The sequence below is a fragment of the Triturus cristatus genome, chromosome 7, assembly GCF_964204655.1.
Source record: "Triturus cristatus chromosome 7, aTriCri1.1, whole genome shotgun sequence".
Classification (NCBI taxonomy): Eukaryota; Metazoa; Chordata; class Amphibia; order Caudata; family Salamandridae; genus Triturus; species Triturus cristatus.
This window is the reverse complement of record NC_140590.1, coordinates 216,393,840-216,411,532: the sequence shown is the minus strand read 5'-3', so window position 1 is coordinate 216,411,532 and position 17,693 is coordinate 216,393,840. Positions and strand designations below refer to the sequence as shown.

The 17,693-nt window shown below is 45.2% G+C and overlaps 1 protein-coding gene across 4 annotated transcripts in view; it reads right to left on the bottom strand.

The window, feature by feature from the left end:
• Positions 1-335: 335 nt before the first annotated feature.
• LOC146809250 (zonadhesin-like) overlaps positions 336-17,693 on the bottom strand; it is a 173,769-nt gene continuing 156,411 nt past the window's right edge. For all 4 annotated transcript variants that reach the window (XM_085616074.1, XM_085616076.1, XM_085616073.1 and 1 more), the window contains one exon: positions 336-5,558. In XM_085616074.1, coding sequence (XP_085472200.1) covers positions 2,425-5,558 — 3,134 coding nt within the window. In that variant the 3' untranslated portion in view covers positions 336-2,424. The remainder of the gene's footprint in view (positions 5,559-17,693) is intronic.

The following is a 17,693-nucleotide window of genomic DNA, read 5'->3' as shown; positions in this document are numbered from 1 at the left end:
CCCCCTCAGTGCCTTGAGACCCTCACGGGTATGTAGCGCGCTTTACAAGTACCTGATTGATTGATTGTGATATAAATTGCTATATGATGAATGTTACGTGTTTGAGTGAATTGGTTTGTTTCACTGCGTTTGTTTTTTTAGTAATACCGAAGTCAACTGTAATGGAGGTTGAGTTGTTCAGATCCAAGGGTTTAAGGATTTGGTGGGTCATTTACTGCTAGATGTTTAAAAGATCATTTCAAGGGTGCATCACGTGACTGGGCGATGACAGTTTCACATTTGAACCCCACAAAATGGATAATAAAAAAGATATTAAAAACCACTTGAACATAGAATGAATGATTTAAAGTATATTTATTCCAGCAAATATTCATTAAAAAACAGATTGGAGCACTGAACTGGAAGGGAGCGTCGGTTTAGGGTGTCCTCATCCTGGAAATGATTAACATTTTAGATATAAGGCAACAACGTCAGAGAAGTTAGAAGGATGTACAAGCAAGCAAGAATATTGGACTGTTGTTTCTTCTTCAAATTACATGAATACGTTGAAATTAAAATGTACAGACTAATTCATACATTTGTCACTTTTGTGTATTACAATACAACACTGAAACTGAACAAACGCATCTTGGCTGCATGGTTTGACCCTTAATTGACGTGCAACAGCTCCCAGGCAAGAAGGAAAGTAGGACAAAAATATACCCTCCCTAAATATATATATTTAGACACTCAAGGTGAGCCTGGTCCCAGATGAGAATGTTCAGGGTTGGATGTATTGATATCTGTGAAGCAGACCATTTATCTGCACCTTGTTAACATTTAGGGGTACACACCAGGGCAGCGTTTAACCCATTCTTTTTTTTCCTCTATATGTTCGGATGGTTTAGGGGTGTCACGTAAGAGTGCACCCCACCCCGACAGGACTGGCCAAGTCTAAAAACAAGCAGATTAACAAAGGTACACACAGACAAAAGCACTGGAGACTCCACCAGGAGAGAGGAGGCGGCTCCCGCTGTGCTAGCGGGTCCTTGGAAGACCGCTGCCGCCTCCCACACTGGGCTGGGTAGAGTCTGGCATTCCATGGCGCTGGGGGGAATACACATTTTAATCAGTTCATCCACTAATGGAGCAGCCAATACCACTCAACACTATTCTTCTATCGCATTCACACTGGTGTTTTTTCTGTCCCAACATACTCAGGAAGAATAAAGCCAAGTCACACTGAAACAAAACTTTCAGTTGCATTACAATAAACTGTTCCAAAGTGAAGTGTTAAAACGATTAAAGTCTTCAGTCTTCAAATCAGTGAGAATAGTACTCCATAAACTAATTAAAATGAGGGATCATTTGAAAGAAAGTGTGCTTAATGTGAAAGGCATGCTACCTCCTTTGTCATGTTGCCCAATCTCAGGGGGTTTAAAGTTTACAAAAGAGATTGTTTAGAAAGATTCCCTAATATTGGGTCAATGGCAGTGCATCATGTGTAGGTGGCAGGTATCGGTTGTGCTGTATATATTACCAAAGCTCCTGGAAGAAGAAACTGCGCCCAGGAGTAGGGATTGGTGCTAGATTAGATTTAAATTAGTTAGGTTCGAGAAACACATCTTGATACAATACATACAGTTTATATCATAAATGGCGTAACCTGGGGTAATGGGTTGAAAGATACAAATGATGGAACTAACCCTGAAAATCAAACTCCAAATCAAGGGGATTTATGATAAAACAGAACAAAGCAGGTTATGGTGATCCACTGGTATCAGTCCTCGAAGGGCCACATCAAGACTATGGGACAAGTAAGCATTTCCAAAAGGGACATAACCGGCCCGGAGGGGCTAACCTCGAAACATGGAGTAGGATGGAAAGGGCTGTCCGAGAAACGCTCTAAGACTTGGGAGGGTGGTCAAGAGACTTCAGGTTAGAATGAGATTTTGGAAACCAAGGCCTGTGATGGCCCTGAGGGAATCCCTGACACCAACCAGTTGATGGGCAAGGTAGACACTGTAGGTTCAACAATGGGTAAAGCGAGGAGCCACGTGTACTGTGTGCCCTCTACTATTGGAGAATAAGCTGTTCGATCAATATTAAAAAAAATCAATTAGCTTTACAAAAAAAATTGGTATTGATATAATTGAAGAAAATTACCTCTCGCATATAATTTAATGTTCAATTTCCAGATTCAAGGCCGTGCTGGAATGGCAACTAACAAAGTAAGGTATTGATTCCCTCCACAAAACAAACCATCAGTAATAAACTATTCTTATAAAAGTGGCCCCCAGGATAATAAAAACCAGGCTATGCCCGCGCTGATCATGCGCTCTTGATGCCGTTAACTCCACTGCCCAGCCAGCGCCTCCCTGGCAGTTCCTGGCAGTCTCAGGGGCCCCTGTGTGCGTTTGAGGCCAGCAGGCGTCACACTTTGCACTATTCCTCGGTGCCAGCCGGGCAGTCTCCCGCGGGCACACACGGGCCGGACTGGCCAGACTGGAAGACATAGCCTTTGTTGCAGATGCACCCTTCCAGGCAGATGAGGGGGCATATTTGAGGGGGGTTGCTGAGGTTCTGGCAGTTCAGGGGGCACGCAGTGGCACACGTGCTGTAGTAGCTGTTGGCATCACAGCTCTTACAGTGGCTTTCCTTCACACAAAGGTTAGATGCAGCATTCTCCAGCACATAACCCTCATCGCAGAAGCATCCGCTCGTGCAGTGAAGTGGGCATGGACGGGGCACTGGGTGAGTAACATCGGCACAGGTCTTTGGACAGGCTGTTCCACACTGCTGGTAGTGGGCATTGGCACTACAGCGGGGTTTACAGGAACTTCGCTTGACACACCGATGTGAAGCATCATTTTCAAACACATACCCCTCCTCACAGAAGCATCCTGCCACACACTGGTCTGTGCATGCCCGGACAGGGCTTTCATGATTGTCACAGGTCATGGGGCAGGCACTGCCACACTCGGTGTATTTTGAATGGTGTGGGCACACTCTCTCACAGTCTGTTGCCTGAATGCAGCGTTTGGAGATGGCACTTTCAAACACATATCCTTCCTCACAGAAGCATCCCCGGACACACTGGTCTGTGCATGCCCGGACAGGGTTTTTGTGATTGTCACAGGTCATGGGGCAGGCACTGCCACACTCGGTGTATTTTGAATGGTGCGGGCACACTTTCTTACAGTCTGTTGGCTGAATGCAGCGTTTGGAGGCGGCACTTTCAAACACATAGCCCTCCTCACAGAAGCATCCTGCCACACACTGATATGTGCATATTTGAGGAGGGTTCTCATAATTGTCACACGTGAGAGGACAGGCTGTACCACAGGTTTTGAACCTTGAGTTGGGCCCACAGGCCCTTTTACACTGCCTCCGAGGAATGCAGCGCTTGGAGGTGGCACTTTCAAACACATACCCCTCCTCACAGAAGCATCCTGCCACACACTGGTCTGTGCATGCCCGGACAGGGCTTTCATGATTGTCACAGGTCATGGGGCAGGCACTGCCACACTCTGTGTATTTTGAATGGTGCGGGCACACTCTCTCACAGTCTGTTGGCTGAATGCAGCTTTTGGAGGTGGCACTTTCAAACACATATCCTTCCTCACAGAAGCATCCCCGGACACACTGGTCTGTGCATGCCCGGACAGGGTTTTTGTGATTGTCACAGGTCATGGGGCAGGCACTGCCACACTCGGTGTATTTTGAATGGTGCGGGCACACTTTCTTACAGTCTGTTGGCTGAATGCAGCGTTTGGAGGCTGTACTTTCAAACACATAGCCCTCCTCACAGAAGCATCCTGCCACACACTGATATGTGCATATTTGAGGAGGGCTCTCATAATTGTCACACGTGAGAGGACAGGCTGTACCACAGGTTGTGTACCTTGAGTTGGGCCCACAGGCCCTTTTACACTGCCTCCGAGGAATGCAGCGCTTGGAGGTGGCACTTTCAAACACATACCCCTCCTCACAGAAGCATCCTGCCACACACTGGTCTGTGCATGCCCGGACAGGGTTTTCATGACTGTCACAGGTCAGGGGGCAGGCACTGCCACACACTGTGTATTTTGAATGGTGTGGGCACACTCTCCCACAGTCTGTTGGCGGAATGCAGCGTTTGGAGACGGCACTTTCAAACACATATCCTCCCTCACAGAAGCATCCCCGGACACACTGGTCTGTGCATGCCCGGACAGGGTTTTTGTGATTGTCACAGGTCAGGGGGCAGGCACTGCCACACTCGGTGTATTTTGAATGGTGTGGGCACACTCTCTCACAGTCTGTTGGCTGAATGCAGCGTTTGGAGACGGCACTTTCAAACACATAGCCCTCCTCACAGAAGCATCCCCGGACACACTGCTTTGTGCACACTAGAGGAGGGTTGTGGTAATTATCACAGGTCAGAGGACAGGCTGTACCACACTCTGTGTATCGTGAATTGTCCGGACATGCGTCTTTGCAGTCACTCTGTGGGATACAGCACTTGGAAGCTGCACTTTCGAGCACAAAGCCTTCATTGCAGAAGCACCCTGGGACACACTGCAGCGTGCATGCCTGAAGGGGATTCTTGTAATTAGCACAGGTGAGGGGACAGGCTGTACCGCAGTCGGTGTAATTGGAGTTGCCTACACAGGTATTTTTACAGTCACTCTGTGGAACGCAGCGCTTGCAAGTTTCACTTTCAAACACATACCCTTCATCGCAAAAGCAACCCGCAACGCACTGGGCAGTACACACTTGAGGGGGGTTGTCATAATTATCACAGGTAAGAGGACAGGCAGTGCCACAGTCTGTGTAGCTGGAGTTGCTTCCGCAGGTCTTCTTACATTCACTCTGGGGAATACAGCGGCTGGAAGTGGCATTTTCAAGCACATACCCTTCGTTACAGACGCAACCGACCACACACTCTCTTGTGCATACAGGTGGGTGGTCATAGTTCTCGCATGTCAGGGGACAGGCAGTACCACACTCCGAAAAGCTTGAATTGCCTCCACAGTGCTTTTTGCAGTCACTCTTTGGAATGCAGCGCTTGGATGCTGCACTCTCCAACACATACCCTTCATCACAGAAGCAACCTGCCACACACTGGAGCGTGCACGCTACAAGTTCTTCACAATTGTCACAGGTGAGGGGACAGGAAGTGCCACACTCATTATAGTGGGCGTGGTCCTGGCATGTCGTCATTTTACATTCACTCGGACGAATGCAGTTTTTAGAGGTTGCACTTTCTAAGATGTACCCAGTTTTACAAGCACACCCCGGCACACATTGCATTGTGCACATAGCAGGTGGGCTCCGGTAATTGTCACAGGTGAGAGGACACGCTGTGCCACACTCCACGTATTCTGACTTGGCTGGGCAGGTTTGCTCGCAGTCACTAGAAGGGATGCAGTGTTTGGAAGCCATACTTTCGTAGATGTAGCCTTCGTCACAAACGCAGCCGCTCACACAAGGCAGTGTGCAGACTTGTGGAGAGGGATGCTTGCCTGTCCCATCCGAGCAAAACTTCGGGCATCCAGAGCCACACTCCGTGAAATGCATGTTAGGTGGACAGGTACCTGAGTAGGAAAAAATAGAGAAAGAAGGATGCATTATAAATGATGTTAACGTTTATTAGATTTAAATATTTCGATTTGGACTTTCTTGAAAATACTAACACAGTTTTCAAAAAGTTCCTACCTAATAAACCCTTCCGTAGGATTTCAAACGCTTAATATCTTTAAAACAGGAAGCATGTACCATATCAAAAACACATGAGCTCCACACTGTGTGGAAGAGGGAACAAGAGGCACGGGGTTTTAGGAGCTAGCAGCCTCCAACAATGAATGTTAACCACAGAAGAGATGCTCCTAAAGTGGTGACCACTATGAGGTTTGGGTTATATTGTGAGTGAAGACATCTCACAAAAAGTATCAGACTGATCTCACACACCACCTGGTGTCATGCTTCATCATTGACCAGTCCTTGCCCTCTAAAACCTTGGTTTGATAGAGGGCGGGCATACACCTGACGACAGGGATGCACTTCTAAACTAAGTGAGGGCCCGTCTATAAGTGAGTGTGATTAAAAATCGTTATAGTTATCCTCGTTGTGTTTTCTTAATGTGAAAGGTAACTATATGATATTAAAATCAGGTGACAGTATGTGGGGGAATTAGTGTCCCCTAACCGTCAAGTGACAGGTCGACATGTTTCTGCCGTCTTGGCCCAGGAGGGTCCAGGGCATTCATCAGGAGCTAAATATATAGATGGGGGCTCAGTTCTTACCAAAGGAGGGAAGAGTGTACCACAGTGTGGGCGTGATCAACCACGCACCTGATTGCACCACTTAAACCCAATTAACTTAAGTGAGTGTACTATAAAAGCACAACGGCTCTCTACCCATTCCTACATAAGGGAGGAATGGAAGCAGTCGCCTAGGAACCACGCAGGAAACTCACCTTGAGGCAGTAAGGGTTTGAATGATGGCTGAAAGAATTATAGTATCTTGGGGTCATTTTACCACCCCAGGCGCAATTGTGGATGAATGTTTTGTGAGTTTTGTACTTGTCAAAGACCACAATTTTCATGCCAGCTGTGATCTATGTGTTTTTTACTACAGGGTCTGACAACAGGAGTTTCCCCTCCTCTCCTCCCATGGAGCCAGTAGCTTTGGTACATGGGGTAAGAACAGTGAGACATGTGCTCTCAGCTTTGCATCTCTGTAATCATGTACATAAGTAGAGTGGCACATGTCACATGAGTAGTCACTCACAAAAAACTGAAACAGTGCATGTATTGTGTACAGTACTTCGTCACAACTACGGTTTGTTGTTATATTTTTATCTCTCCCCATATTTTCTTTTACAGGCTTGAATCTAGAAGCCATCCAATTGTGGAGTGTGACATTGATCACGCCCACACAGTGGTACACTCTTGCCTCCTTTGGTAAGAACGGAGCCCCCATCTATATATTTAGGTCCTGACAGAAAAAGACTATACAGCAAAAATCCACCAATGTAGAATGTTTGTTATAGGAGTGTAGCATATTTCTGGCATAGATACCCCTACTTTTTGCCTGGTGTAAATGTGCGAAACAGGAGCCCAGTGGCAATGTGCTCTCCTCTAAATTTGCTGTTAAGTACTTTCTACACCCCACAATTGGCATACAAGGGTACCACAGTAAGTCCCTAGTATATGGTACTGAAGTACCCAGGGCATGGTAAGCCAGGGGTTCCAGCATGTATGCCACCCATGGAAGCCCATGCAAACTGTCTGCAGAGCTGCCATCGCAGTTTACATGAAATGGAGCTTGTATTTTTCACTTTAGGTAGAAGGTTTCCGTTTTATCCTGGTCACTGTACTTTTAGCCTAGGAGTCACCCCTAGGGTAGGCCCTTCAGACAAGGTCAGGGTGCATGGTTCTAAGTGTGTGGGTACCACTGCATGAGGGGAGGCACCCCTACAAACCCCAGACTCCATTCTCAGGGCTTTGTAAGCTCAGGTAGCCATTTTAAAGATGAGTAGTGGACACTGGCAAGTTGAGATGTTCAGCTACATAATGGCTAACTCGAACCTGGTCATGTTTGGTATAAAAAAAAAATCAACAAAGGGCTAATGTTCCTAAGAAAAAGGGAGAGGCAGGGTCTCCCAAGTGGTGGAGTGTGCCTGGACCAGAGTAATGGATGGATACAGTCAGCAGGACTCTTTTAAGTTGCCCTCCAACATCCCCTGGAGGATGTCATCCATCATAGGGCAGTGCTCTTTGTTGGGCTGGCCCTGCAAAGGGTCACTTTGGCAAAGATCTTTATAGAGGCTGCCTTGTGATGAGTGCAAGTGAGGTGATTTGTGATATGAAGTGGTGAGCTGTGAATAAAGGTTAAAACTGGCAAGGAAGATCCTGCACTATACTTTGAGGGGATTGCTCATCCAGTGATAAAAAAATACAAAAAAATATGGCAAGTGAGTGCTACCTCAGGGTTTTAAAGGAACCCTGGTAGTCTGAGTGTTGAGACTTCATAGGGGAAGTATCCTATCACCTCGAGGGAGGGACCAGATTCCAGTCACCCCTTCACAAGTGTCGACATGTTTTGCACACATTCTGGTCATCGGGATCCGTGGCACTTCATCAGGACAGAAAACATAGTGGTCAAACTCCCCAATACAAAGTTGGTGCCTCTCGGTGCTACCTTGTGTGTGTGTGTGTGTGTTGTTCCGGGTCTGACCTGTAGGGAGAAGAAACCATCATGAAAGAAAAGAGATGATTAAAAACCATGGTAGAGCAGAGCGTCATCCACCAGTAGTGTCCTAGCTTGGTACCCCAACCATATAGCATGATGAAAAAGAAGTTTAAAAAAAAGGCATGTAAAAGGTGCAGACTTGCATAAAACCTGGTAACACAAAGCAAGTACTGCTGTGGGGGCGCCAAAGGTAGAGCCAACACAGTGATGTCCTGAGGAGACGTTGTCACTGCGACGCCAGTACACATGGTCAGTATACTTAACAGCCATTTGTAACAGGGATATGTATCCAAGGCATGGCCTTGTAAATTTATATAGTCACATCATTTTGAGGTTATGTCGTGGCTTCCCCAGTGCTGGCCGGGGCAGCGCTTAGGTTGCATGTGTAGCACTTTATATGCCACAAAACAGCTTGCTGTCACAGAACATAATACCCATATCAGAGTTGTGTGAGGGAATAACCATCTTCATGAATTTGAGACACATCGTAAACTAAACATTACATACAGACATAAATAACATGTAAGAATGCCCATGGTTTCTCGTGCCTCAATGTGCCCATGGCAACTGAAACATAAACATAGTAAGCTATTTGACAGAAAAACCCATATGCACTATACCCCTGACACGGTGCTCGCAAAACAAACGTGTGGTGTCATCACGTATAGTATTAACTATATAGTACTAACTATAGGGTTTTTGAAAAACAGTCCACTTGACATGGGTCATGGCGCATACCATATTCCGGTTTATTTTAGATATCAAGTGGCACGAAGGTGCCACGTTAAAGCATGTCCAGACAAATTTAAAGCAGCAGGAGTCAATGCTGTGTGGTCACAGGAAAAACTGGGTAGAAAAGAGAAGTTGGCAGGCCGTAGAGGCAGACTTCCATGGTACTTGCAGTTTTGGCATGCAGACAGAATGTCTGCACCTATTCTTCTCCACGTCCCTGGGATAGTAATCGAAGTGGGGACGCTAGCTGGTTATGACCTGTTCATTAGGAAGGAGACTAGAGCACTGAACCACCGTGGCGGTGGTACTGCGCAGGTCTGGTGGCCATCTTGGAGTGGCAAGGAGTATCGAAAGGCATGCTAGGAATTTCAAGGTGAGTCTTGACAGTTGAGAGGCAGATAGTGAGAAGGAGCAATTGCGTGGATGCAGACAGGACGTAGTTCTTGGAACTGTGCAATGCTGGAGAATGGGGCTTCTTGTAACTTGAATATCTTCTATGAAGAAAGCCAACCATATAGAATGGTGAAAAGGATGTAAAAAAACAAGGCATGTAAATTTGCCGACTTGGATAAAAACTGGTAACGCACACAGCAAATACCGCTGTGGGGCGCCTAAGGTAGAGCCAACACAGTGATGTCCTGAGGAGACATGGTCACTGCGACGTCGGAACACATGGTGAGTATACTTAACAGCCATTTGTATCAGGGATATGCATTGTGGGCCTAGATCTCCTATGTGTCCTGTGAGGATTCCTTGCGACTCATGTGCCTGCTGACAGAGGGTCCTTGAGGGAGCACTATTAATTCCCGATGGCTCTCCTGTGTGGCGAGGGCTGGCTCCGACTTACCCTTGCTGGGTTTATCTCACAGACCTTGCTATTCTGCAACACAACATCTTCTCCCTCAAACCGGTGTTTGTATTTGCCAAGGCTGGTTGATGGTCCCGCCGGCCAGTGACCTTCTTGCACTTGTCGACTGGCATGGGACAGCTCATGGATGGTTCCTGTGCTCCTGCATGGTCGCCTGGTCTCCGCTGCTGCTTCAGCCTCACCATGTTACAGCAATAACCTCAGACAACTGCCGGAATGGTGCTTCTGTGATTCCTGGTCCATTCTGGGTGGTTTGGACTCTGTACCCTCTGCTGCCAGGTTCTTCTTGTCTGGATTCCATGTTCTGGTTCCAATGGCATAATCCATGGGACTTCATAGCTGTTGGTCCTTCACTATCCTACATTAGGGTCAATGAGCGGTTCCAACACCAATTCACCCTGGATCCCTAAAGTGTAGGTGTCCTAGGTTCCTGAGTAACCTTCCTTGATCCAAGTGGTTTCTTCGGGGTCTTTTTGGATGGGTCCTAGAACAGTAGTTTCAAGTTTCAAGTTTATTTTATTATGATAAGGAACTCTTTATGAGGTCCACATAAAACAACATATACATACAAAACAAAAAATACATAAAATATTATTCCATCACAATTACACAAGACATCTTAATACAGGTCCAAAAAACATTTAAAAAAGTTGTACAGTTTAAAAGCAAACATTTCATTGGGTGGGTTAATCAAGGCTGCTTTAAATGAAGAAGCAGATAATATGTTGAGTTGTAAGCAAATTGGTCTTAACCATCTACGCCTGCAAGACATCAGTGCAGGACAAACAAACATGACATGATCTAAGTCCTGATCATACAATTGACAAAGATCACAGCATGCCGAATGACCATACCAGCTGGCATGTAGAACTTTCAGGGGAAGCAAATTATGTCTTAATAAGAACACAAGGCGTCTAACGCCATGAGAGATGTTCCAATACATATACGATTGAGCTTTCCGCAGGGTATAAGATTCGATAACAGGCGTACCACCTTTTTTCGCTAAACAGAAGTCTCTATCCTGACAAAACCCCAATTCCCAGGAGGCTGACTTCAGAACAGTTTTTAATTGATGAGAGGATAATAAAAATAAAGTTTCCTCATCCAATTTCAATTGCAGCACGGCAAATCCGAAGTTTTTTACAATCAGGGAGAAATCATTAAAAGATCCTAATAATTCATTTTTTATAAGATCTCTTAGGGTATTAGGTTCACCTTTAGATAAAGCTACTACCCAACGTATGATACTTGCCAGACCTTGAACCCAACTGCTACGTAAACCCAATTCCTGTCTCAAGGAAGCAGTCGAATTTGCTGTACCTACAGACATTAAACTGCGTAAAATTTTCCCTTCCGCAGAGTTTAAAAAACTCCACTTTTTTACATCAATTAACTCAATTCCGTACAACAGGGAGGCCGGAACTTTCGCTCTGAAAACATCTAAAAGAATAGAAAAATGCCTTCTACCTGTGGCTTTATACAGGGAAACTAAACTCTTTCCCTGAGAAATAGCCTTCCGAGAGTTATTGTCAATGTGTAATTTGTCACTTAAATTATAAGTGACAATTTTACCTAGGAAGGTATAAGATTTCACACATTCCAGTTTTTTCCCCCCCACAACCCATGGATAATTAAGGCATTTAGGCTTCTTTCTACCAGAAAAGCAAATCACTTTGCTTTTTGCCGTATTTATTGATAAAAAATGACTTTCCGCAAATTCAGAGAGTGCTTGCAACCGATTGTTCAGGCCCTTTGGGGTGAGATCCAAAATCAGGATGTCGTCTGCATACATAAGGCATGCAATTGGAACTCCACCCAAGGACGGGGCAATACCGGCGCAAGCAGAAAGAGTGACGGGTAAATCAACAGTATATAAGGAAAATAGCAATGGAGCCAAAAGGCAACCTTGCTTCAACCCATTGGAAGTGTGAATTAATTTAGATACACCACATTCACCTCCAAGTAGAATTCTGCACCAGGTGTCAGAATAAAGGGCGCGAATTAACTTGATCAGGAATGGGGGCATACCTAAGTTAAATAACTTTCTCCACAGCAAAATTCTATCTACTTTATCAAAGGCGGTGGAGAAGTCAATAAAGGCGCCATATACCTGACCACCACGGATTTTCACATATTTTTCATTGATAACTTGCAATGCAGTCAGGTTGTCTAAAGTTCCATGATTTTGTCTGAAACCTGTTTGCTCCATGGGAAGGATTTTATGTTCAGATACCCATTGATTCATTAAAGTAAGCACACATTTTGCGAAAACCTTACCAATGGCATCAAGCAAAGCGATTTGACGGTAATTTTGCGGTAGATCTCTTGCCCCTTTTTTATATAAAGGGACAATAATACTTCCTTTCCAGGAGGGGGGGACTGTTCCACTAGAAAAACACAATTTAAACACTGGAAAGAGTATTTTACTCCAAAGTTCACTCTGGTGTTTTAATACTAAAATTGGGATTTTATCAGGACCCATCGCACCAGAGGAACGCATATTCTTAATGGCACATTCAATTTCCTTTTCCGTTGGACAGTCAAGTATACGTGAGACATTATCAGATCCAACATTAAAAACTTGAGAATTATTGTTACTGTACAACTTCTCGTTATAATGAACCCACACCTGTTCCTCAATGGCAATAGGCGTAGGACTGGCTCTGGTACCACAACCTTTGCCAATTAAGGACCAGAATGTCTTGGCTTGGCCATTATAGGAATCTTCCCTCAGTTGAATCCAGAGGGCATCTTCCTTAGCACGTTTTAAACGGGCCTTAAGTCTAACTCTCCTTCTTTTTAAAATAAACAACTTAGACTTAGCTTCTTGGGTAAAGAATAAAAATTGTCCCCTTACCACTTTGTTTATTTCTCTATTTATAGCCCGTAAAGGATGAGGGACTACGAGGGATTGTTTCACACCTGGTTTCTTTTTTGCACTAGCAGTTACAGAATCTAAAAAATTAATAAAACTCAACAGCTCTCTCCCTTCCCAGAAGGGTAAATTCTCAACAGTAAAATACAAAAGAGGCACCACATTTTCAACAGTACAAGGGTTCCAAAAACATTTCCCTGATCTGGAATCAAAATTCACAAAATCTGTATCCAGACTCCACGGATCCACTTTCTGAAGATTAACGGAGACAGAAAGCATCAGTGCATTATGGTCACTAAGAATAGACTCAATGACCTTCATATCCTTTAGTAGGTGAAAACCGGCATAATCTACCATGATAAAATCAATAATAGATTTTCCCTTATTAGATTTACGAGTATAAGCTGCCGGGGTGTCAGACGGAAGCCTCCCATTTACTATTAAACATTCAACTTTAAGTAAACCATCTAAAATAAGTTTACCTCTTTTGTTAGTTTTAATTTTAGAGGGTAACTGGGCAGGTGGTATATTCAAAGTCTCTTCCAATTGAATATTTCTAAACAACTCCAACCCACAGTTAGATATATTACAATTTAAGTCCCCAAACATTAACACATGCGGAGTTGGGGAGACATCCAACGCTTTAGTTAAAAAAGTGAACAAAGTTTTTAAACCAGCATTAAAACTACAATTGGGGGGAATATAAATATTAATCACAATCAACAATCTTTTAGGGCAATCCTCAAATACATCTTTTAGGGTTATTGCTTGAAACAGTTTCCCTGGATCTAGATAGTGTGAATAGTTCCATTGCAGTCTGTTAGATAACAAGCATGCTAACCCTCCCTTAGCATGGCCTCTTCTTGTGCTGATTGCGCTGTATTCCAAAACAAAATAGTCTTTTTCCAAAGCTAATCTTCCTTCAACCCAGGTTTCTTGCAAACAGATTATATCTGCCTTTTGAGAATGCAAGAAACCCAATTTCTCCTTATAATCCTTGAATCCGGCAGTGTTCCATGAGATAAACTTCAGCTCTCTGTTAAAAATTGGAATGTTGTTTAGAACAGGGAGCAGATTTACTCGCTAGAACTCCAGGTAACCAACTCCATTTAGATTGGTCATCCTTCACTGTCTGCTTAAGGGGAGGGTTTTTGTATGAAACTAGCCTTTCATTCCTAGCCACACAAATTTTTAGGTCCTCTGATCTGAGATTAGACCAATCCGACAACAGCACACCCGTATTAGAGGGAAGTGACAGTGAAGAATTGGCAAGAATACTTTGAGTACATTTTTCCCCAAAGTATGGCATGACATCTATCCCTCTAACTTGTAATTCCTCTGCCCACTGTAGAACAAGATTTAACACAACTTTCGAATGGAATTTCACCCTTGTTGATCTTATTGGTTTCCCCACGAAGGAGTTAAGGAGAAATACAATATCTAAATCGGACGTTTGAATTAATTTCAAACTTTCGATCTCTTTAAAACAGATCAGTAGGGCAGATCTATTTAAAATTAAATCTGGTTCAAATAAGGGAGAGAAATCAAGATATAAAGTATCCACACTTATTTTTTCTTTTGGGAGAAGAACTGACATTGAGGATGGAACCTGAAAGGGTCTTGCTGAAGGATTTAGGGAAGTAGGGGACGGGATGACAGAAGAAGTGGTAACCTTAGAAATAACTTGGCAAGATCCTCCTTTAACATTACAATAAGCTGAAAAAGGATTGGCGGTAGGGTGGGAAACCTTGGGGAGGAAAGGATTGGTAAAGCTTATAGGACCTAAACCAGAGGAAGGGGCGTCTTCTTTAGGCGAGACAACCCTAGCTTCTACATGAGAGGTGGGAGACTGCTCCACCTGCAGAGAATCTTCTAGACTTAATTCAGCATTCTTATCAAAAAGAAGTTTCCTCTGTCTTTTTTTAGCAAATCTTCGGATGGGTTTCCTCTTCTTCATTCTAATCTTTTTGTGTTTCAGGGGACTCACTTTTCCCATCAATCCCGTATTTACTTTAGGAATCTCCTCTTCTTTGCTTGATGGCAAGGAGAATATCGGAAAGAGAGATGGAATTTCGGATTTGGGAATGAGAGGAGATGTTACTATTACCTCTATCTTATCACTGATTGGGGCTATACAATTAGCGCCAGCCGAAACCACTTTGGAAGGATTGGGGACAGCAGGAAAAACTACAGGCTTCTTTTCCTTTTGACCTTCTGTCAAAGGAGAAGATTGAGCTGAATCCAAAACTGCCGAAGCGGAAGGAGCGCTTATTTTTTGGGGCACCAACAGAGAAGCCGATGGTATGGGAAGATCTGACACTAACTCATTTTTACTTAGCAAGAGAACTTGCAAAATTTGCGTTACAGTGTCAAAAATACATTCCGAACCTCCCACAAACTTTTCAAGTAAACTCAAAATCGAAGAAAGAATTGATTCCAAAGAAGACAAAGAATTAGAAATTAGCCTCCCATCAATATTTGGAGAGCCCTCAGCTAAATTGTTCAACACTGGACCTGAACAAGATGTAAGGTTTAATTGTGAAAAGGAAAAATCTAGTTTATTAGAAGGTGTGCTTCTCAGAGGACCGGTGCTAGAAATAGTTATTGCTTCCTCTTAAGGCATACCTTTAGTGTTCCCATGTAACGATCCCACCCGCGCCCTATGAGCTGTTAAATTAATGTCAGGCAGTGTAAAATCATTCCCTACTACAGGGGATTTAACAAACGCGGCTGACGAAAGATCAGTATTCACTGAAACTTTAGGAACATCCATTAGAGCAACTTGCGAGGGGACAATTTTATCAGATTTTGAGGACATATTACCCGAAGATTCAAGGGGAGCATTCTGTTTCAGATGTACATTGTTTGACGCCGAAGGCGAGCCCCTTAGTACTTCGGGACTAACTAAAATAGGCAAAGATTGACTAGCAACCAAGCTTAAACTAGAGGAAACATCAATGACCCCATTAACAGGCACCGAATCGTTAGACCCTGGGATTTCGTTCGGGGGCTGCAGATCAGTGGGTTTATCTTTCCCTTTGTCCCATAAATTGAAAAGCTGACATTGACCTTTCAATTGCATAGAAGTTGCAATTTTGTTCCGAAGGGGGTTAGATTTGGTTTTAGACCCAGATCTCCCTACAATCACTCGCCCAGAGCGTAGTTTTTTAGCCGTCATGAGACTGTATTAGAAGGGGATTAAGAATCAATTAATAACAATTGTAGAATAAGAAACCTAAGAATCCTAAAATACAATAAAATCTATAAAAGCAGTGTCACACAGATTTAATACCGGAGAACCAAGGGAGGGGGCCCAGCCCAGCCTTCTTCAGCCTCTGACGGCCTCAGACGGTCCCGCCCTTGTCCCGGGCTTCTCCCGGCGCGCTCCCGCGTTGCGGTATCACAAGGGAAGGTTATAGCCGCGCTGAGGCGGGGGAGGAGCCAGCAGGGAGAGCAGGTCAGCTGCTGGTGATGCCGAGGGTCAGGCGCTCCTGGGACTTGAAGTCCTCGCCTGACCACGCTCGCAGCCCTGCCCACACCACCGCCACAGAGGCTCTATCAGAAGTGATACCACGCAGTCACAGCGCACTTCCAGCAGCGCTAAGCAGAGAACCAGAGGCGAAGCGGGACCCGCGGAGCGGGTTCCGCGAGGAGTTGATTAAAGGAAGAGCAGCTCCAGCGTGCTCGCAGTCCAAAGCTCCCTCTTCAGTCCACACAGGTAACAGGTAAGAGAACCAACAGTGAAACTGACGCGCTGGTTTTAGCCGCGCTGAGGCGGGGGAGGAGCCAGCAGGGAGAGCAGGTCAGCTGCTGGTGATGCCGAGGGTCAGGCGCTCCTGGGACTTGAAGTCCTCGCCTGACCACGCTCGCAGCCCTGCCCACACCACCGCCACAGAGGCTCTATCAGAAGTGATACCACGCAGTCACAGCGCACTTCCAGCAGCGCTAAGCAGAGAACCAGAGGCGAAGCGGGACCCGCGGAGCGGGTTCCGCGAGGAGTTGATTAAAGGAAGAGCAGCTCCAGCGTGCTCGCAGTCCAAAGCTCCCTCTTCCGTCCACACAGGTAACAGGTAAGAGAACCAACAGTGAAACTGACGCGCTGGTTTTAGCCGCGCTGAGGCGGGGGAGGAGCCAGCAGGGAGAGCGGGTCAGCTGCTGGTGATGCCGAAGGTCAGGCGCTCCTGGGACTTGAAGTCCTCGCCTGACCACGCTCGCAGCCCTGCCCACACCACCGCCACAGAGGCTCTATCAGAAGTGATACCACGCAGTCACAGCGCACTTCCAGCAGCGCTAAGCAGAGAACCAGAGGCGAAGCGGGACCCGCGGAGCGGGTTCCGCGAGGAGTTGATTAAAGGAAGAGCAGCTCCAGCGTGCTCGCAGTCCAAAGCTCCCTCTTCAGTCCACACAGGTAACAGGTATGAGAACCTAGAACAGTACAAATCCAACTGCAACATACCCTGTGTTAGTCTATTGACGTTTGACCGGTTGTAACCACTCTGCACCCAGGTGCCTTTGTTGCAGGGATTCTGCTTATGCGCAGGAAACCAGGACCTCAGAGAATTTTGGTGTACCAGAAACTCCCCTCAGAACCAAGGGGCATATCAACAAGGGCTTTATCTCTGCTTTTTTGTCTTTAAAAGCCAAAAAAGCAGAGATAAAACTAGCACCAACAGGGTGCTAATATGCAAATTCGCATGTTAGCACCCTTTTACTCTACGCTTCCCCTTGCATCTCTAATGAGATGCACAGGGGGCGTTCCAGAGTAAAATAATAGGGGAAATGTCGCTAAGCAACATTTCTCCTATTATCAAGAATATCGCTAACCATGTTAGAGACAAAAAAAGCAGCGCTAACCGCGGTTAACGCTGCTTTTTTACGTCTGGTATTTTTCTGACTTAGCCATGATATCCTATGGAAGGAGGATATCATGGCTAAGTTTGTCTGTCCCTATCAACAAGCTAATGTGAGATTATCGCTGGGTTTCCAGCGATAATCTCACGT